General features: G+C 43.5%; 1 protein-coding gene across 1 annotated transcript in view; it reads left to right on the forward strand.

The window, feature by feature from the left end:
* LOC134444599 (NACHT, LRR and PYD domains-containing protein 12-like) overlaps window positions 1-23398 on the forward strand; it is a 36527-nt gene that overhangs the window by 7412 nt on the left and 5717 nt on the right. Inside the window, exons 6-13 of the mRNA XM_063193858.1 lie at window positions 412-613; window positions 716-2486; window positions 2697-2870; window positions 3096-3224; window positions 3491-3664; window positions 5737-5889; window positions 14017-14040; window positions 16334-16347. Coding sequence (XP_063049928.1) covers window positions 412-613; window positions 716-2486; window positions 2697-2870; window positions 3096-3224; window positions 3491-3664; window positions 5737-5889; window positions 14017-14040; window positions 16334-16347 — 2641 coding nt within the window. The remainder of the gene's footprint in view (window positions 1-411; window positions 614-715; window positions 2487-2696; window positions 2871-3095; window positions 3225-3490; window positions 3665-5736; window positions 5890-14016; window positions 14041-16333; window positions 16348-23398) is intronic.

The following is a 23398-nucleotide window of genomic DNA, read 5'->3' on the forward strand; positions in this document are numbered from 1 at the left end:
CCAAGTAAAGACCAAATCAAGTCTCTGGTCCTGACAGTAAATCTTAAAAGGGTGTGTTGTGCACTTAACATGCTCCATGGTTTCTTACTATTCACAACTGATGAACGTGGTGAAGACTCAGCCCCAATTTAGCCTATATCACACCCATGTTGAGCTATGCCCTGCAATTAGGAGGTAACCGCCAGGGGTGTGCCAACGTTTCAGAAATCCACGAAAGAGGAAAGCACATATAGAGTCCGTACGGAGAACAGACTTAAGGGCCAATGGGAATATTTAGGCCAATGAGAATAAAGGGCAAAACAAACAAGTCTCAGGTCCCGACAGTAAAAGGGCGTGATGTGTACTCTACCGTAAGGGCATATGTGATGTGTTCTTTACAGTAAGGGCATGTGTGATGTACGTCTGCTTTAGGAGCTTGAGGAGAATATCATCACCTTTTTAAAGAAAGAGCTGCAGAGATTTAGGATGATCCTCTGTCCAGACTACCAAGAAAACTATGATATGAAAGCAGGGGATGAGAGTGATGCCAGAGAAGGAGCTCTCAAGATGGCACTACACTTCCTCCGTAAGATGGAGCATCAGGATCTTGCTGACAAACTGAATGAAAGTAAGAATTTCTTTGTTAGTAACATGTAGTTATATGAAATACTGTAGCTACACCATTTTTTCTGTATCGCTCTGTCTAAATGGTTGCTCATGTTGTATTTGTTTTAACTAGATGAACTCAATATAATTTGTCAGAATGACTTGAAAAGAACCCTCAAGAACAGGTACCAGAATGTCTCTGAAGGTATAGCCAAATCTGGAAGCTCTGTTCTGCTGCAAAATATATTCACAGAGCTCTACATCACAGAGGGAGGAAGTGGGAAAGTAATTGAGGAGCATGAAGTCAGGCAGATTGAGTCTATGTCAAAGAGAGCAGCTGGACAGGACAAACAAATCAAATGTTCTGATATCTTTAAGCCATCAACTAGTCAGGACAAACCAATAAGAAGAGTCCTAACAAAAGGGGTTGCGGGCATTGGCAAAACTATTTCTGTGAACAAATATATCCTGGACTGGGCTGAGGGTCATGACAACAAAGACATCGATTTCATCTTCCCACTATGCTTTCGGGAGCTCAACCTTATGAAAGACAAAGAGTGGTCTTTGATGGATCTTCTTCATCACTTCTTTCCAGAGACAAAGCAGTTAACAATTGGCTGTCAGAAGAAATATAACATGCTCTTTGTCCTTGATGGTTTGGATGAGTGTCGACTTCATCTCAATTTTCAAACAAATGAAAATGTGTCTGATGTGAGAGCTGTCACCTCACTGGATGTACTCTTGAAAAATCTCATCAAGGGTAATCTCTTCCCCTCTGCTCTGTTGTGGATAACCTCTCGGCCAGCAGCAGCAAGTCAAATTCCTCCAGAGTGTGTTGACCTAGTGACAGAAGCCCAGGGTTTCAATGATTCCCAAAAGCAGGAGTACTTCAAGAAGAAGATCAACGAGGAGCAACTTGCAAGAAGAATCATTTCACACATTCAATCAACAAGGAGCCTCCACATCATGTGCCACATACCTGTGTTCTGCTGGATTGCTGCTATGGTTCTGCAGACGATTTATTCCTCAGGACATACACAGATTCCAAAGACGTTGACAGAAATGTACACATACTTCCTCATGTTTCAGACCAGACAGAGAAACAACAAATTTGACAATGTGCATGACCTTAACACACAACAGAATCATAAGCTGATCCTCCATCTTGGAAAGCTGGCCTATGATCAGTTAGAGAAGGGCAATCTGATCTTTTATGAAGAAGACCTCAGAGAGTGTGGCATTGATGACAAAGATGCAACAGTGTTCTCTGGCCTTTGCACCCGGATCATCCAAGAAGAATCAGGGATTATTCAAAGACCAATGTTTTGCTTTGTGCATCTCACTGTCCAGGAGTATCTCGCCGCTTTGTACGCGATGATGATGTTGGGTATTGAAAAGAAAGACATAATATCCTCACCACATTCACCTCCAGTGATGAAATCGATAATCACCTTGCAGAAGAGTGCTGTGGACAAAGCTTTGGCTTACGAAGATGGACGCTTTGACCTCTTCCTCCGCTTCCTTCTTGGCCTCTCTGTGGAGTCAACTCAGACTCTCCTGCATGGTCTAATACAGACTAGACAAATTAAGATGGGCAATAATGAAACAATCACATACATTAAGGAGAAGATCAGGGAGGCCTCATCCTGCGAAAGGATGATCAACCTCTTCCACTGCCTAAATGAGCTGAATGACAACTCCTTAGTGGAGGAGATCAGGAGCTTCCTTAGTGCAGGGTCTCTTTCTGAAGCTCAACTCTCACCTGGTCAGTGGTCCGCTCTAGTGTTTATGCTGCTGACATCAGACCAGAATCTGAACGTGTTTGACTTGAAGAAGTACGCCAGATCTGATGAGGCTCTCCTGAGGATGAAGCCAGTACTGGAGGAATCCTACACGATTCTGTAAGTTAAATGTTACCAAATGATTGATTCTGTTTTGTGAGTCTTTATTTTTCTTTTCAATTGACAGCATAGCATTAGTGTTATGCCAGCATCAATCAGGGTCAGAGCTGTGTGACACTAGTATCTGTCCTCAGACACCTGGAAAATTGAATTAGTCTATGTACTTATCGATTCTTAATGCTCAAGATTGTTTGTCATTAACTCCTTCAGGGTTGCCAGATGTGGGCTCACTAAACAGAGCTGTGCAACATTAGCCACCATCCTCTGCAAAGACTCATCGAAGCTCAGACACCTGGATCTCAGTGACAACCACATTGGAGATGATGGACTCCAACTACTGTGCAGTGGACTGGAGATCCCCACCTCTGCACTGGAGACACTGAGGTTATATATTTCCATCATTATAAATTAACTTTTTACATCACCAGCCATAATGGCTAGTAGATGTTAATTTTACTAGCCAAACATTCACTCACTAATGGGTCAAAGTGGCAAGTACGGTGATCTTTTCGGCCAGCCAAACTGAAATTTTGCATTGCAATAGTATTAAGACAGTGGCAGGAGCCTTATCAATACAGCTTTTTGTCACCTGTTGCATTTCTCTTTCAGGGCCGATGGCTGTGGGCTCTCTGAACAGAGCTGTACAACAATAGCATCCATCCTCTGCAAAGACTCATCAAAGCTCAGACACCTGGATCTCAGTGACAACCACATTGGAGATGTTGGAGTCCAACTACTGTGCAGTTGACTGAGGAGGACAAAATGTATGCTGGAGACACTGAGGTAAATTTCAAAGGCATTCTATCATAATATACCTCTTTATTTGTTAAAATGTAGGCTGCAGCCAGTAGTGGAGGAGTCACAAACAACTCTGTAAGTGCAATCTTAACAGATTATTGGCTCTGTTTTGTGAGTTATGTTATACACATATATTCTCTTTTAAAAATTGACAGACAGCAGCAAAGTCCTTTTTAATACTCAGTGCTTGCCATTTACTACTTCAGGGTCGATAGCTGTAAGCTCACTAAACAGAGCTGTGCAACATTAGCCACCATCCTCTGCAAAGACTCATCGAAGCTCAGACACCTGGATCTCAGTGACAACCGCATTGGAGATGTTGGAGTCAACCAACTGTGTAGTGGACTGGAGAGCCCAGACTGTGCACTGGAGATACTGAGGTTATATATTTCCATAGCAATATATGTACAAATATAGTACATGTTCAGTATATATATATATATATATATATATATATATATATATATTTAAAACTGACAGCATTGCAAAAGCATTAAGACAGTGGCAGGATTCTTCTCAACTCTGTAAGTTACATGTAAACAAATTATTGTCTCTCTTAGTTATGTACAATATATATATATATATGTGCTCTTAAATAATTGACAAAGAGCATTAAAGTCCTTTTTAATAGTCACAGGTTGCAATTCATCCCTTCAGAGTGAATAGCTGTGGGCTCACTGAACAAAGCTGTACAACTCTAGCGTCTGTCATCTGCAAAGAATCACCAAAGCTCAAGGAACTGGATCTCAGTGACAATTGTATTGGAGATATCGGAGTCCAACAACTATGTAGTGGACTGAAGAACCCAAAATGTGAACTGGAGATACTGAGGTTATATACAATATAAATATATGATATCTTCATAATAATATAAATCCCATTGTTAGGGCTGTAACAATATACCCAACTCACAATTCGGTTTGTATCACGATATGTGACCCACGGTTCGATACGCCCAACAATTTCAGAATTTAAAAAAATAATTATATATATATATATATAGTATATATATATGAGGGGAAAAAATATATATATACAGTATATATATACATAGGCTACAGTTTTTAATTAATTGCTTTTTGCATTTACCTGTCTACATTAATTTTGTAGGTCTACTAAATGATGTAACAGGTAGGCTAGGCCTACCACTGCAACCTGTTCGCCAGGTGTTGACATCAAAACACAACATTAAAGTTCACCAAGGCTAATTATTACTAGGCTTAGATCATACAGTAGCATTTTATAAGAGAAAGCGGTGTTAGAGAAGAGAAGTGTTTCCCACACGTCTGCGCCCCTTTTCTACTTGTATTTTTAAAGCACAACTGAATGTGAACTCTTTCCTGCATGTAAGCCTGCTATTTTAGACTGAGGTAACAATTTTGAAGGGGCGCATCGCCGTTCTGCGAGGAAGGTTTGCAATAGTATAGGGGTTCGTGGGTCTGTGTACCGCGATCCCTCGGTTCAGTGCAATATCGTTACAGCCTGACCCACTGTCCTACCTGTCGTTGATGTTTGACATCTGCATGCTAATTGCCTAAGAAGTAGTACTGGAATATTTTCACTGCAGAGTCAAGACACTCACGTAAGTGATATCAAAATGTTTGGTACAGGAGAGGTTTTCATTTATGTTTGTTGGTGGTGTTTTCAACAGGATTTTGGTTCTTGAATGCTAATAGTGTGCTGTCAGGCTGGACAAAACTCATAAATCACATGTGTCACTTACTCTCTTCTATAGTATATACTTTGTTTTATATAGGCTACATAACCTACGTCCTTTTTAATAGTCACATGTTGCCATTCATCCCTTTAGGACCAATAGCTGTCGGCTCACAGCACAGAGCTGTACAAGACTAGCATCTGTCCTCTGCAAAGAATCATCAAAGCTCAGACGCCTGGATCTCAGTGACAACCACATTGGAGATTTTGGAGTCCAACTACTGTTTAGTGGACTGGAGACCCCCAACTGTGCACTGGAGACACTAAGGTTATATACAGTATACATATATGATATTTTCATAATAATATAAATTCCACTGTCCTACCTGTCGTTGATGTTTGACATCTGCATGCTAATTGCTTAAGAAGTAGTTGTGTTACATTTTACTTTACAACAGACCTATGGGTATTTATGTTGTAGATTTCGTAATTGCATGAATTAAGCTCATTATTACTAATGGACTATTTGCCGGCAATATTCTGAATATAATCCAGTCACTTTAACACTTTACCGTGTACGACTAGCTATACTCTGTAGTCTGATCCATACTGAACACCTTTTCCAATTGCGCTTCAGGAAGACTTTCATGATATAAGGTCTATTGTATTGCCGATACCGATGTGCAATTTGATTGCTAAGAAACATTCTATTCACTGTATACACTTTGTCTTTAACACTTGATTTTTAACACTTTGGACAATGCTGTCAGGGTAGACTAAACTCTTCTTTCTGCAGATTGTCAGACTGTGGTGTAACAGGAGGAGGATATGCTGCTCTGGCCGCAGCTCTCAAATCAAACCCTTCACACCTGGAGGAGCTGGACCTCAGAGGGAACGACCCCGGAGACCCCAGAGTGAAGTTACTCACTGATCTATTACAGGACCCTCAATATAAACTACAGAGAGTGAGGCAAGAACATGTATTAATTTAAGTTATTAATAAGTGACTATAATGATTGTAAATTTTATTTTTCCATGCTCAGTTGAGCCTTAAAGGTCCCATGGCATGGTCCTGTGGTGCTTTGTATTGGCTTGCGGGGGTGTCAGGATGTTATATCCGCAGGCTTTCTCAGTATAAAGCTGAAACACGTCATTTTGGCCTCTTAGCAGAAGGACTCTTTTGAGCGCTTTCTCCAGTGCGTCAGTTTGGAGGGAGGCGTGGGAGGGAGGGGAGAGGTGTGTCCCAAGGGGGAGTGGGGGCGGGACCAAGCTCATGTGGGTGGTGGCGACGAAGCTGTGTTTGTTTGTTAGCTGCTAACTAGTAGCTATAGCTCTTCACAACGGCACGTCAAGCAACTGGGGGAATTGACGCATTTGACCCGAAGATGAAACATGTAGAGAGCTACCTGCTCATGGACTTCAGCGCAGGATGTCTCAGAAGGGTGAGTTTGAAATATTATGGCTGGAATTTGCATTTTTTGGGTAGGTCTGAAAGCCCTGTTGTAGCCAGTGACTGGGTGGTAATTATTATAGCAGCAACGAGTGTATTCACCATGCGAAGAATACCTTGCAAGTGAACATCATCAAAACCAATATTCTTCTTTTACTTACAGTAGTAGGCCCTACATATAAGTAGTCTACTCTACACAACCTCATTTGCTATGTGTGCACGTTGCTGGCATCGCGACTCCACTGTCTCTAAACCCAGCAACTTTCTCAGTGTGGAAAGCATGAACTAGTTCTGTACATTAATGCTACGTCCTTCATTTATGATACGATGCTACAAGTGTAAAATAAATGTGCTATTAATGAACGAGGCGGGTCATTTTCAGAACCCAAGACTTGTTTTTACCCCCTTCAAACATCGTTTTGTATCGGAGATGCTTCCACAAGGAGGTCTATCATTGTGCTTCCCGCATTTGATCACACCACAGTAGCTGTGTACACTGTTGACCAGTCTGTTTGGGGAAAATATGTGCACTGATGTCTGCACCGGAATAGTCAGCCTTCCCTTTTCCATGTATTCTCGCTTGCATACATTTGTGAAATGATCCAGCTTACCTGTTGACATCACACTTACCCAGGAGTTGCCACCAAAGTGTTTCCCTTGTGAAATGTGTGTCTGCCTTATCTCATGTTTACCCAAGAAACCTAACACGATCATAGAACTGCTTTTAAAAAAAAAAAATAATAAGCTTGGGTGCTAGTGTGGAAAACTGATATCGTGGTCAATGCCCACAGAAAGAGATACCTGTGAATAAGATGAAACTTTTACCATCTCTAATCTGATCATTATAATAGGAGATGCACACTTGATTTAATTTAATAGTGAGTAACAACTTGTATAGCAGGATCACCCACCCCCACATAGGCTGTTAATTCAATTATGCAGACTATGTAAAGACAGTGTGAACATTTATTTACAACAGCATCAAGAGTATTCCATAGGAACATGGGGATATTTATTGAAGACAAATATTGTAGTGAAAGAATGACGGCAATAACAATCTCTGCAACTGTCTTTTCTATTTTTCCAGCTGCTTCAAGTCCAACAGTGATTCCCGTGTTGTCTTGCATATCCATGCTGAGTTCCTTGATGACGAAGGACACTACACCGGGGATTCAGACTGCAGTACGCATGAACCTCAACACAAGGCTTGCTGTGACCTCCTCTTTATCTGGCTGGCTCGTCTGTGAACTGCACCAACGCCAACATTGCCTCAGTCTGCTTTGCAGGGTTCCCAAAGACCTTGTCCAGAATGAGTTCCATGAACATGAACATAACCTTTTCACACAAAACATACAGAAAAAAACACACATATTGTTTAGAATTCTAATTCTCCTCTTTTGTAGACTTAATGTGCTATTGAAGTAACGCCAATAAAAAATGTAATGTCAAATTGAGTTGAATTGAATGCATTATTTTGAAAACTTACCAAAAGGTTGGCTCAATCTTTTGATGGTTGATGCACTATCCCTTCTTGGTCTTGGCAATTTTGAAAAAAGGTACACCTCCTGCAGGTAGTCATAGGGCCGGTTGTTCGTTTGAATTTTCATTGTAGAGGAGAGCCATCTGTAAGTACAACAGACAATTTGTGAACAGATTATACATTTTCTGGTAAAGCAAATATAGAAATTTCATTCACAACAGAAGTTTTCAGGGGGCCTAGTGAAGGGATCCACTCCATTATCCAAACTCATGTCCACTACTTGTGCTTGTGGCCTGATTCCCACCATCCGTGGAGAAAATAATGCAGTTTCCCTGTTATATGCAGTCAGCCTAGGCACAACAACTTTTGTGGGACTTTCCCCCATTCAACATTATGTATCTTGCAATGTCATCTCAAGGCCACAAGCAACACAAGGAACGACAGGAGTTTAGATAGTGGAAAGAACATATGATGGTAGGTGTTTCTTACCATTTAAAGCAAGATATGCCCTGCTAAATAATGACATTTCAGGCACCAACTTTCAAGAACAACAACGTCCATCTTCTCACCTGCAACATTCTAATACAGTGGAAGTCAATATTCTTTGTGGCGAATCTGAGGATGAGCTTTGCAACGTCATTCTGCTTCCTTTTACTTGTCTTGACTGGAGTTTTTGTTGATGAGAATTGCAAAATCATTAGAAGAATACTGCACACAACTTAAAACAATGATCCACAATAAGGCACTCAAACTCAAAGACAAGTGAGTCAGAACAGGCAGAAATGGCATGGAAACACTTCAAAATGTTATTAGTCACATGTTCTCTTAATAATTTAAAAAGTGGATGGCTTGAGGAAAAAAACTTGCACAGTCTCTCTAATCTGCATTTTTCACTGGTCAGTAAACCAAAATGTTGTAGGCCTATAAGATGCCGTCACCTTCCCCACCCCGGGTATTTCAGTGGCCGTCATTGTAATTTCTGATGTGGCTCAGTAGACGTTCATAGTGTTATCATGTTATCATATTTCTGACTCCAATCAATGACTGCACCATAGGCTACCCTGATACAGTTTTATTACTCGTTTAATGTTTTGACCTGTAACTTATATAGTGTAATGACTAATCATTAGGCCTACACAACCAAGGAAAAAATTAATTAACCGTTTTGAAGCTACAAAACAGTAGCTACGTTGGAAATAGAATAGAATAGAATAGAATAGAATAGAATAGAATAGAATAGAAAGCCTTTATTGTCAGTATACAACGTATACCGAGATTTTAGCTTCCCTACGTAGTGCACAGTCCTTTATAGATGAACATTGTCCAGTAAGTGTGTGTTCATTGTTGTAACAGCTTTGGGGAAGAAGCTGTTCTTCATCCTATTGGTTCTGGCTGGCAATGCCTTGTAGCGCCTGCCAGAGGGCAACAGTGTAAAGAGATGAAAGCCAGGATGTGTGGGATCTTTAATGATACTCCTGGCTCTACTTACGCAGCGTGAGTTGTAGATGGTGGGTATGGGAGGCAGGGGGCAGCCTATGATTTTCTGTGCTGTTTTGGTCACCCTCTGCAGTCTCTTCCTGTCAGCCTCAGTGCAACTTGAGTGCCACACTGACATTGCGTAGGTCAGCAGGCTCTCTATGGTGGAACGGTAAAAGGTCACCAGCAAGCTTATGATATTGAATTTTTTTAATTACTTTTTCTCACAATCATACAACACAGACATATACACATACCTTCACATACACAAAACAAAAGGGGGGGGGGGGGGGGCTGCAGTGTTCAGAGTTCAGTTCAGATTTGTGTTCTTATAAAGTCCAAGGGTCCCTGTGTGCCACCAGGCCTCTCTGTTGGCTTTAAAGATAGGGCAGCCTGTTCCATGGCTAGGGTATCCATAAAGTCGTTTTGCCATTGGTCCATGTTGAAGCAGCTGTTCTTGCGTACTTTCTAATTCATGAGGATTGTCCGCTTTGCCACCAGAAATGCTAGACAGATTACATGTTGTATTCTCCTTGCTTGCACTCCCTCTATTTCATTTCCAAGCAAGCATGCAATTGGGCAAGGGGCAATACATATATTAAATACAGAATTCAACTTGTTAATGATGTCCTGCCAAAATTGCTTAACAGCAGGACAATTCCACAACATGTGAGTCAATGTCCCTACCGAGCCACAACCATGCCAGCACTTATTGGACACAGAAGGGTCCATTTTATTCAATGTTTCTGGGGTAATGTAAGCTCTGTGAATTGTTTTTAACTGGATCAATTTGTATCTGACACATTTTGAACTAGTTGTGCTATTTCTAAGCGCTGCATTCCATTGTGACTCGGAGATGGGCAATCCCATTTCACGTTCCCAGTGACCTTCTACTGGTAAATTCGCACATGGTTTCGCTGAAGATAGTAGTTTATAAATCTTTGACACAGTGCCTTTTCCTTTTATGGCTGTAATTAGCTTGTTCTCCGGGTCATTGTGTGTTCCCAGCTGTATACCCTTTGACATCAATGATTTAAATATGGAATAAAATCTATTATAAGTTAGGAAATGTACATCAGTCAACCCAAATTCTGCTTTCAAGTCATTAAAAGCCACTATTTTCCCAGTCTGTATTACTTGCCCCACCTGGTTTACACCATGTTGCTGCCATTGGTTATCTTTAAGTGTTACCCCTCCCGCTTCAAACAAGAAGTTTTGCCACAGTGGGCAGGATGGCAGTGAATATCCAGTAAAAGACAAGCCTTTTTGTATTATTGACACAATTTCGCATGAGAATTTGAGTATTGGGTTATTTAGTCGCGTCTTTGGGTTATACCATAGTTTACTTAATGTCAACTCTTTACAATGTTCTGAGATTATCTTTTCTTCCAGCCAGTCCCAGCTTCCAATTTTTCTCTCAGTATTATAGCCCCATTGCAGTGGATACCGTGAATTAAATGCAATATAGTACTGGTAGATGTCAGGTAATGCTATTCCACCCCTAGACCGTGGTTCATTCAATTTTTTCTGGCTAATCCTCGGTTTTTTATAGTTCCATAGGAATCCATGCAGTATTTTATTTACCTCCTTAAACCAGCTTGTGGGGAATTTAAGTGGGATGGACGAGATTATAAAAGTCAATCTTGGTAAGAGATTCATTTTAATAATTTCAGCTCTGGCCCAGAGAGACATAGGTAACACAGACCATCTTTTGGTGTCATCCCTCATAGACTTTAGTATCTCTGAGGTATTTAGTTCAACCACTTTATCAATAGGGGCCTGTATCTTGATTCCCAAGTATTTCATTCCTCCTGGTTTCCAGCTAAAGGGGGCGGAGCCAAGGTGCGACTGAAAAGTATAATTGTTCAGAGGAATGGATTCACTTTTAGAATAGTTAACTTTATATCCAGACAATTTACCAAAGTCGTCTATGATTTTTAATACTTGTGGGATTGATTGCTGTGGATTAGTTAGTGTTAGTAGAATGTCATCTGCAAATAGATTGGCTTTAAACTCGTGGTTGCCAATGGTTATGCCGCATATGTCCTTCTGGGCGCGTATGGCGCACGCTAATGGTTCCAATGCCAGGATAAAAATAAGGGGGCTCACGGTGCAGCCCTGCCGGGTTGACCGATGGAGCTCAAAAAGTTTGGATTTAATACCATTCGTTTTCACTGTGGCGGTTGGTTTAAAATATAATGCTCTTATCCAGTTCATAATCATTGGCCCAAATCCATATTTAGGCAATACATAAAATAGATATTTCCACCCCAAGTAGTCGTAGGCTTTCATTGCGTCTAATGACACTGCAATTGCTGGTTGTCACCAGCAAGCTTGAGTCTAACTGTTCTTTCTTAAGTACTCTGAGGAAGTGCAATCGCTGCTGGGCCTTTTTTACCAGAGCCGAGGTGTTAGTCGACCAGGAGAGATCAGCGGAGATGTGTACACCTAGGAATTTAAATGAGCTCACTTGCTCTACACGTTCTCCATTGATGTACAGGGGGGCAGGAGCATCTTTGTTACGCCGGAAGTCCAGGATGAGCTCCTTTGTCTTGGAGATGTGCAGGGCCAGGTTGTTGAGTGCACACCACTCTCCAAGTTTCAGGACCTCATCCCTGTAGGCCTCCTCCTTTCCCTCGGTTATCAGCCCCACCACTGTTGTGTCATCTGCAAATTTGACAATGATGTTCTCTGGGTGGATGGGGCTACAGTCAAACGTGTAGAGGGAGTAGAGAAGTGGGCTCAACACACATCCTTGGGGCGAGCCGGTGCTGAGGGTGCGGGTGGTTGAGAGATGGTGACCTAGTTTCACCTGTTGGGGACGATTAACAAGGAAGTCTTTGATCCAGGAGCATGTGGATGATGGAAGTCCTAGATGTCTCAGCTTGGGGATTAGGATGTCAGGAATGATGGTGTTAAAAGCTGAGCTATAATCGATGAAGAGCATCCTGACGTAGCTTCCTTGTCTTTCCAGGTGACTCAGTGCAGAGTGGAGAGCAATGGCTATTGCATCCTCAGTGGATCTGTTTGCCCGGTATGCAAACTGATGAGGGTCTAGGGTTGGGGGGAGACAGGCCTTTATATGCCTCAGCACAAGTTTTTCAAAGCACTTGGTGATGACTGGAGTGAGTGCAACAGGGCGAAAGTCATTGAGGGTGGTAGTAGATGCCTTCTTTGGAACAGGTATGATGGTGGCAGATTTCAAGCAGGCTGGGATGGTGGCTTGTTTCAGTGACAGGTTGAAAATGTCAGTGAAGACTGGTGCTAGTTGGGCCGCACATGCCTTGAGCACCTTACCTGGTACACCATCCGGGCCTGTTGCTTTCCTCGGGTTCACAGCACGAAGCACTCGCTTCACGTCATCAGCCGCAACCTCCAGAGTGGGTGGGGGGGTGCTAAGGTGTGGAGTGGGTTGTTGCAGGGGCTGGAGTGGTACGCCTGAATGCTGCGCCTGCGCTTCAAAGCGGGCAAAGAAGCTGTTCAGCTCCTCCGCTAGTGCTGCATCTCCATCTCCATGAGACACAGACTGTCCCCTATAATTAGTGATGGACTGAATACTCTGCCACATCTGCCGGGGGTTGTTCAGCTGCTCCTCAATCCTCATTTTGTGGTCAGCTTTGGCTGCCTTGATGCCTCTTAGGTCGGCGCGAGCACTGCTGTATTGCACTCTGTCACCAGACCTGAAAGCTACATCACGGGCCCTAAGGAGTGTGCGCACTTGGCTGGTCATCCATGGTTTTTGGTTTGGGTAAACCCGGATAGTCTTTTCCACAGTGACCATGCCAATACAGTACTTGATGTAAGACAGTACAGTGTCGGTATATGTGCTCAGATCCTCATGATGGAAAGCTTCCCAGTGTGTCTGCTCAAAGCAGTCCTGCAGACAGGGGAGAGCATCGTCAGGCCAGGTGGTAATTGTACGGCGTGTGGGCCTTGATTGGCCGCTGAGGGGGGTGTATGCGGGGGTTAGGAATAGGGAGAGATGATCAGACTGGCCGAGGTGGGGTAGGGGTGTGGCTTTGTATGCATGCTTGATGTTAGAGTATACATGGTCCAAAGATTTTTTCTCCTCTTGTTGGGCATTTAACATGCTGATGGAATTTAGGCAATACCGTTTTTAAATTGGCCTTATTAAAGTCGCCAGCCAGTAGGTGTACTGCGTTTGGGTAGGTTCTCTGATGGTCATTAATGATGTTAAGGAGCAGAGAGAGCGCTATTTTAACATTAGCGTCTGGGGGAATGTAAACAGCAGTGATCACAACAGCGGCTATCTCTCTTGGCAGATAGAATGGTCTACATCTCACTGACATGCACTCTAGGTCGGGAGAACAATGGCTATCCAAAACAGCACTGCTATTGCACCAACCTTCATGCACGTAGATGCAGAGCCCTCCTCCTCTTTTTTTCCCAGAGTTGTTATTCCGGTCCCACCTGTGTAGCGTGCGTCCTTCAAGCTGCACCGAAGCGTCGGGGATTTCTGCGTGAAGCCACGTCTCCGTGATGATAAGTGCGCAACTATCTCGAACGCAGCGATTCCCAGCGAGCAGTAATTCCAACTCATCCGTTTTGTGTACCATGGACCTGACATTTGAGAGATAAAGGCTTGGTAGCGGAGGTTTGAGTGGCCGTTTTCTTAGTTTAGTCAAGAGTCCAGCCCTGCACCCCCTCTTTTGCTTCCTCTCTCTTCTCCGCCTGCGACGCTTGAAAGATGCGCAAACAATCCACGGTGATCCAAGCGGTCTCGCTATTTCGTCCGGAATGTTATGGAAGTTTTGAAACTCACGGCAGATCATCCTCTTTTGTTGAAAACCAATGTCAATTAATTCCACACGATTGTAGGTCATATTACTGTCCGATGTCAACAAACAAAACAAAAAAATACATACAAAAAACATTTAGAAAGTGCGAAAGTAGGGAGAGCTGTAAGCCGCTGCATCTGAATGCGCCGCCATGGCAACCAATACAGTAGGCTACATACATTTACTCCATGACTGGGGCGGCAATGTCTTCAAGGATAACTGGTGTGGCTGTAGTCCGGGTGGCAATGCAGTCTGTCTGGCAGGCAGCAGCCATGAACTACAGTATATGTCTGGACGTGTACACTTATTGTGGTGGCCTGTGAAGACAACAACACTCAATGAGTGTCAAGTTGTCGGTTTTGTTTTGATTTTTGTTTGTTTGTTTTTCAGTTTTGTTTGGTTTGGTTTAACTGTGCATTTCCCCAACTTGAAAAAGGTGTGACACTGGTGGAGATGAACTGAAGGCACTGGAATTCACTCGAAAGGATGTGACAGACAACAGTGGTTTCCTTTTTGACTTTTCCTCTTTTTTTCCTTTTATTTAATTTCAGGGCACAAGTCCATGTGTGAGGTTAGCAGCAGGAAGTAACACTTTTTTGTAGTTGTTCAGTCTTTCCCCTTAGGTAAAAAACCTAAGGTACACAAAAGGAAAATACAAACAGTAATTACTTTTCAGTAAATATGTGCAATGATTCAGTGCAAATACAATGCTCCAAATGTGAGCTATGCAACTATGCAATGTGCAAATAATGCTTACAATAAATATCAAAAATACATGTTGCAATATAGTTTAAACCAGAAATTGGATATAGTAGAACAATACAATTATATGAATAAAATTACAAGACAATTGAGAAGAGAAAATATTTTTGGGTTTAAGCAACTGCACTATAAAAGCGCACGGCCAGCTGGCTGTATATAGTAGTATTGAAAATCATCCATGAAGTACGCTGCAACCATCATCTACACAAATCTCAGCATTAAACGGTAAATGCAGCTTGTGCCCAGGCTACTGAGCTTAAAGTTTAAAGTAATCAACCCACCAGCAAAAGGTTCCCAATAGTTTACAAGAAACCGGCACTAACCCCAACTCCCACGGCAAACCCCAAACATGCCGAGTGCAGTAGAAGTGCTACGAGGCATCTCGCTAATAATTAATCAAAGACAAAACGGTTACCGGTTCCCTCTCCAGTCTTCCAGTATTACATTTGCACAGTTTTGTCAAAAGTTGTGTAGGAGTAGGCACAGCAGTCTTTGCGTGTGACTCTCAGCAGCCTTTTCTCCCAACTGAGCTGCAAAGCGTAATTAAAACACCTGCGCTTGACACTTGCCGCGCAAACTGAATCAGCTGAAACGAGCACAGCTGACGGTGGTCAGCCGACTCGCTTCTCACTAATCAGCCTGCGCGGCACGCAGTCAAAACACCACCCATTTTTTTCTACTTTTTTTCCCCAGTGTTTTTTTTTCACCCCAGTGGAATTAAGAATTAAAAATTAAAACAAAAACAGCCGCAGACCTGGTCTGACGGAACAATGAGATTCAGAAATACACTTAGGCTAATGCACCAATATGCACCCCCCACCCACCCATTATGCCACATCCTGTTCTGCATAGTTAGAAGACATTTGGTACGTTTACATGAGGCATTTAAATCCGATTTAACTCACTTTAAATCTCATTAAAACTTAATTCCACTTTAAAAACATCATGTAAACACTTACCGAACAGGATTTAAGTTTATTCCGATTTAAACTCAAGTCCGATTAAAGTGGGTGGTTTATTCCTCTTTTAAATCCGATTAAACACGTTCCTCTGTCATGTAACCTTTTAATCAGAATTACAATAAATCCGGTCGTTCCACGCATGCTCGTTGACCACACGATGGCGCCAACAGCCCGTGCTCTTTGTCAGTGAGAAAAAGATGGCGGCACTTCCTGTTGATTTTCACATGAAAGTTTTGCTTAATTTAAAGTCCCTAAGCGACTATAAATGTTGTGGCTTCCATATATTGATGTAAAAGTGCCCCACGAAGTAATTAAGCACAACAAAGTTACTCCACATCACCCTTTCACCAGTTCGTTTTTCTAAGCTAGGAGGGTGCTAACTAGCATTTGAAAGAACCAGACCCAAAGGGGATTTTACCAGCCTTGAGTCCACTGAGGGAATTCATTTTCGGGCTGAAGATAAGCTTGTGTCCCAGTAGTTCCCCGGAGGTTTGGCGACCACGCCCCCACGCCTTATTTGGCTCACTCAGCACGTGCGTCCTCAGTCCAATCGCAATGCTTTATTTTCCCCAGACGTTTAATCGCATTTAAGTGAAATTGCCATGTATACACGTCGCAAAATAACTCTTAATCCGATCTATTAGATCCGATTCAAAAACATCATGTACACGTAGCAATTGTGAGGGACAAAAGAGTGAGTCTTCTAACTGAAAGCACACATGTTTGCATTACTGCCCCAGTAACCAGCTTTGTTCACAATTTCAAGTGGACACACAAAGGAAATAGGAGGAATCCGTGGCATAAGATTATGATAACTATTAGGTTATTTCACACGTTATAAGAGGGTAGTGGCTAAATGAATGTAGTACTGACAACTACAACATATAGGCCCTATTGCTATCAGCGAGTGTCTGCATGCACTCACTAACACTGATGTAACAGCACTAGGTGTTAGTGATTGTAAGCTTATACATTCATAACAACTACCATTAGGCATTGTCTGGGTGGTTGCGAGCAGGAATATCCACAGCTGCGATTCTCTTCAAGTGTGCTGTGCACCCTGACGTCAAAATCGGACACACGGCAGTAGAGTTTGAGCCTGGCTAAGGGTATTGGTAAACTCCATAGAATTAATACATTGAATTAGATCTATGGGTAAACCCAACGAGACGCAGATAACACATCTCGTGGTTCGGAATCCGAGCATTTGATAAACTGACGACGTGACGAGCCACGACTGACTGCTCAAAACTGTGCTACAAGCAAGCCAACGAGGGTGTCAAGGGTAGCCAGCAAGTTACGTTGCTACTGTAATCACTCAAACACTCTCAGGGAAAAAGAAAGGAGGTGGACTGATCATGTACATTAACAACAAGTGGTGCCATCCTGGACATGTTACTGTGAAGGAAACGGTTTGCAGTAAAGATGTGGAGCTACTGGCCGTCAGCCTACGTCCCTACTACACTCCAAGAGAATTTTCTCATGTCATAATCATCTGTGTCTACATCCCACCGCGAGCTGTTCCAGACATTGCCTGTGACATCATTCACTCAACTGTTGCAAAGCTACAAACACAGCACACAGAGGCTTTCTTTGCCATAACTGGAGATTTTAACCATGTAACCCTTGATTCCACCCTCACTAACTTCCACCAGTTTGTTGACTGTGCAACAAGAAAGAACAGAACAATCGACCTCCTGTATGCAAACGTGAAAGATGCCTACAGCGCCACCCCCCTTCCCCCACTGGGCTCCTCTGACCACAACCTGATCCATCTCCAGCCTTTGTATGTCCCCAAAGTACAGAGACTTCCAACTACCACACGCACTTTCAGGGAATGGACACCAGTAGCAGAGGAGACGCTGAGGGACTGCTTCGAGATCACAGACTGGCACTTACTACAGGGCAGTGATGACCTGGAAGAGGCCACAGCATGTACAACAGATTACATCAACTTCTGCATGGACATTGTTGCACCAACCAAGACTGTCCGCTGTTACCCAAATAACAAACCCTGGGTAACCAGTGAGGTCAAACAACTCCTCAATAGGAAAAAGAAACTTTTCAAGGAGGGTAACTTCACAGAGCTGAGGAGCGTACAGCGAGAGCTCAAAAGCACCCTCAAGGAGGCCAAGGTTGCATATGGGAGGAAAGTGGAAAAGAAAATGAGCGACAATTCCAGAGAGGCTTGGCAGGGGCTTAGAAACATCACCGGCTGTGGGAAGAAGAGATGCATGGTTGATGGCGACCCATCAATGGCCAATGACCTAAACCAGTTTTACAACCGGTTTGGCAACTTTGGCACTGGGGGAGGTCACTCAGTCGTCACCTCTCAAGCTCCCTCACCCCCCCAGCCCGCACTTGACAACGACTCTGGCAACGACCCTGAAGATCACTTTTCAGCCGGCTCCGATCTCCCTCACTCAGAACCCCCCACTCTCAGCGACACTCCACCCTGTGACAAATACATGGACACTACATCTACCCATCCCCCAGCTCTGCCTATGGCCTCCACCCCGACCATCTGCAACTCTGCCATAGCACCCCCACTGATGGACACAGCAGGCCCAACAACCCCCACCGTCGCTACCCCCCGCTCCAGTCCCTCACCTCTGCCACTGGAAACAACTTACCCACCACCACCATCCACCCCTCCCACCCTCCCAAACCTCATTCGACCACAACCATCACTGACTATCACCTCTGAACAAGTCAGAGGGGTACTGAAAAAACTAAAATCCAAGGCAGCTGGCCCTGATGGCGTTTGTGCAAGACTGCTCAAGACATGTGCTGAGGCATTAGCTGAGCCATTACATCACCTGTACAATAGGAGTCTGCAGGAAGGAAAGGTCCCCACAATGTGGAAAACATCATGCCTGATACCCGTCCCAAAGAAAGCACACCCCAAGGAACTCAACGATTACAGACCGGTTGCCCTCACCTCACATCTAATGAAAACATTCGAACGGGTGCTGCTGCGCTACCACCTCAAGCCCCAGGTACGACACGCACTGGATCCTCTGCAGTTTGCCTACCAAGAGAACGTGGGAGTGGAGGATGCTATCCTGTATCTCCTCCACAGGATACATTCTCACTTGGACAAGGGTGGCTGTGCTGTGAGAATCATGTTTTTTGATTTCTCCAGCGCTTTCAACACTATTCAACCACTGCTGCTGAGAGATAAACTGGTGCAGATGGGAGTGGAGCCTGGCCTGGTGACCTGGATCACTGACTACCTCACGGAACGACCCCAGTTTGTAAGGATGGGTGACATCACATCTGAGACAGTGGTGAGCAGCACAGGAGTACCACAAGGAACGGTGCTTTCCCCCGTACTGTTCACTCTGTATACGACAGACTTCAGCTACAACTCTGCGACATGCCACATGCAGAAGTTCTCAGACGACACTGCAATTGTGGGGTGTATCAGAGATGGTCAGGAGGAGGAGTACAGGGGACTGGTTGACGACTTTGTGGGATGGTGTCAAAACAATCAGCTGCACCTGAACACCACCAAAACCAAGGAAATGGTAGTTGATTTCAGGCGCTCCATCCCACCCTTGGTGCCTGTCTCTATTGGGGGAGAGAAAGTGGAGACTGTCAGCACTTACAAGTACCTAGGAGTGCACCTCGACAATAAACTGGACTGGTCCACAAACTCAGGTGCACTCTGCAAGAGGGGCCAAAGCAGGCTCTACAGTATATCACGAAAATGAATACACCCCTCACAGTTTTGCAGATTTTTGAGTATATCTTTTCATAGGAAAGCATTACAGAAATGTCACTTTGACACAATGATTAGTGACCTTTTAACAACATATTTAACCGCTTAAATTTCTTGTTCACTCAGAAAAAAACAAAATACAGCCATTAATGTTTGAACATGTACTCACAAAAGTGAGTACACCCCAGATTAAAATCCGGTAGAGAAGGGGCTATGTTGGCTCGAATCGTCTCGAAATGAAACAAAATGAAAAGGGATGACAATGGAGGTCATCAGTGTGCGTTTCAACCTTTCTTTGCATTGAACTTTTAAATTTTGAGTCTGCATCTGGCTTAAATAGATTGGTGTGAGATTTGAATGCAATCCTATGGAGAATATTATGATCTGCTTCAGTAGTCACAGTGCATGTTGACATGTATGTTTCTTTTAGGTGTATTTCAGATTGCCAATGTTGACAGCATTCATGCATCCCCAAACCATGTCAGTCCCACTACCATGCTTGGCTTATGAGAGGATACACCTTTTTTGTAAAACTCACTTGTTTACCACCACACATGCTTGACACCATCTAAAGCAAATTTGTTTATCTTGGTCTCAAGAGAGATGAACAGACCAAGGATATGGATCACAGGAACCATGTCGTGTGATCTGAAGAGACCAAGATAAACAAATTTGCTTTAGATGGTGTCAAGCATGTGTGGTGGTAAACAAGTGAGTTTTACAAAAAGGGTGTATCCTCTCATAAGCCAAGCATGGTAGTGGGACTGACATGGTTTGGGGATGCATGAATGCTGTCAACATTGGCAATCTGAAATACACCTAAAAGAAACATGCATGTCACCATGCACTGTGACTACTGAAGCAGATCATGATATTTTCCATAGGATTGCATTCAAATCTCACACCAATCTATTTAAGCCAGATGCAGACTCAAAATGTAAAAGTTCAATGCAAAGAAAGGTTGAAACGCAACGCAATGACCTCCCTTGTCATCCCTTTTCATTTCGTTTCATTTTGAGACGATTCGAGCCAACATAGCCCCTTCTCTACCGGATTTTAATCTGGGGTGTACTCACTTTTGTGAGTACATGTTCAAACATTAATGGCTGTATTTTGTTTTTTTCTGAGTGAACAAGAAATTTAAGCGATTAAATATGTTGTTAAAATGTCACTAATCATTGTGTCAATGTGACATTTCTGTAATGCTTTCCTATGAAAAGATATACTCAAAAATCTGCAAAACTGTGAGGGGTGTATTCACTTTCGTGATATACTGTATTTCCTCAGAAGGCTGAGGTCCTTCAATGTCTGCAGCCGACTTCTGCTTATGTTCTACCAGTCTGTCATGGCCAGCGTGCTCTTCTTTGCTGCAACGTGCTGGGGAGGAAGCATCAGGAAGAGAGATGCTGGACGCCTTGACAGACTGGTGAGGAAGGCGGGATCAGTGGTGGGCATGGAACTGGAGACACTCACCTCAATAACCGAGAGCAGAACACTGAGCAGACTAGACTCTATTATGGACAATCAGCATCACCCCCTTAACGCCACCTTCACTAACCAACTGAGTCTGTTCAGCCACAGACTCCGTGCTTTCACCTGCAGGACTGACAGACTAAGGAAGTCCTTTGTCCCATGGGCAATTCAGCTGTTTAAAGGATAGTTCCGGCGTAAAATGAAAGTTTCACCATCGCTTTCCCATGCCACATAATGTATCTAATGATGAGCCATTCCGGGCAATGCCGCGCCGTTATGGAGTTAGCTTATTTTAAGCTTTTTGGTGAAAAACGCAGCCAACGCATCACGGCGGGGCCAATTATAAACCTATTCTTTTCTGATGTTTCCCCGCTATAAACAACTTCAAAAACGCTACACACTTCATCACAAAGGTCTCGTCAATCAAACCGAGGCACAGAGAATGTCATCGGACCACACAATCTTTCACTGGCCAGTGTTTTCAGAGGTGTCTCACTGTTGCAACTCTCTGACCCGGATGCCAGGGCGCGCGAGGCCAGAAGGACCATTACGCAACGGAGGAGGGCTGGAGGAATTTATAAAGTCGTACTAGAAGTACTCTTACAGATGTAAGTACACCACCAGTGGTGTGTTATTACAAAGCTGAATCCATGTTATATTATACCGTGTTGCAATTACTTTGTAAGAGTAGTCTGCCTACCTGTACTCTCCATGCAACTCTTCAAATCTGCTGCCTGCACACACGGTAGTAGCGATCCCTCCGGGTTTTTACGCCAGTTTCGTCCACTTCTAATGCTATTAGCCATTCCCGTAATATGGCTGGTTTAGACAGTGGCAGTCGGTGAAAACGGTCGGGGTTCCAGCTTTTCATTTTACGGTCGTAGCCGGTGCGAACCGCGGACCATGTTTAGCCTACCTAGCCACCTGATTGAGTAGCCTGCATCCGGGTCAGAGAGTTGCAACAGTGAGACACCTCTGAAAACACTGGCCAGTGAAAGATTGTGTGGTCCGATGACATTCTCTGTGCCTCGGTTTGATTGACGAGACCTTTGTGATGAAGTGTGTAGCGTTTTTGAAGTTGTTTATAGCGGGGAAACATCAGAAAAGAATAGGTTTATAATTGGCCCCGCCGTGATGCGTTGGCTGCGTTTTTCACCAAAAAGCTTAAAATAAGCTAACTCCATAACGGCGCGGCATTGCCCGGAATGGCTCATCATTAGATACATTATGTGGCATGGGAAAGCGATGGTGAAACTTTCATTTTACGCCGGAACTATCCTTTAACAACACACAGAAGGACACTAAGAAGAACATCATCATAGGGGACTGGACTGCCTGAGATGCCAGAGCTGGCCCAGCCCGGGAAACCTCTTGGTGTGTGTGTGTGTGTGTGTGTGGTGTGTGTGTGTGTGTGTGTGTGTGTGTGTGTGTGTGTGTGTGTGTGTGTGTGTGTGTGTGTGTGTGTGTGTGTGTGTGTGTGTGTGTGTGCGTGCGTGCGTGCGTGTGTGTGCTGTCCAATAACTGCACTAAGGAACTTTTGACCCTTGACCACTGGACATACTTGTTTTTCCTGCTTACCACAAGCAAAGACTGTGATCTGTCGGAGCTGGCCCAGTTACTGGGGAACCTCTTTGTGTGTGTGTGTGTGTGTGTGTGTGTGTGTGTGTGTGTGTGTGTGTGTGTGTGTGTGTGTGTGTGTGTGTGTGTGTGTGTGGTGTGTGTGTGTGTGCTTGCCTAAAACACTTACCTGTACTTTACTGTGACATTGTAAGAATGTTCAACCCCTATCATACTCTGTACACTGCCTACTTCTACATACTATACTATATCATAGATGTATCCATCAACACTTGTTGTCTACCTTAACTGACAGAGTATGTTTTTTTCTGCTTTGGTCTATCCCAACCCACAGAATGTCTTTTTGCACAATTACCTTTTCTACATTTATCTCTATTATTTTATTTTATTTTTCCCCACCCTGATGACTATTCCTGTGTTTATTTTTGTCTTGAAATGTCCATGTGGGCTTTTGTGGATTTGTGTATTTATGTAAGCTACTGGATACCTGAATTTCCCCCCTGGGGATCAATAAAGTTACTCTACTCTACTCTACTCTACAAACCAGGCACATAGCCATGACACCCCATCGCCTAACCCACACAACAGTGTGCAAAAACCCTTGCAATACAGTAGTTACACATGCATCATGAAAATAATAATCTGGTTAAAAATTACAGTACTTTAGGCATTGTGATTCCACGATAGCAAAACGACAACAATTCACGGTGTCTTCTTACACTCAATGACAACTGTTGATGGAAACATCCTGATA

The sequence above is a fragment of the Engraulis encrasicolus genome, unplaced genomic scaffold (genome assembly GCF_034702125.1).
Source record: "Engraulis encrasicolus isolate BLACKSEA-1 unplaced genomic scaffold, IST_EnEncr_1.0 scaffold_61_np1212, whole genome shotgun sequence".
NCBI lineage: Eukaryota > Metazoa > Chordata > Actinopteri > Clupeiformes > Engraulidae > Engraulis > Engraulis encrasicolus.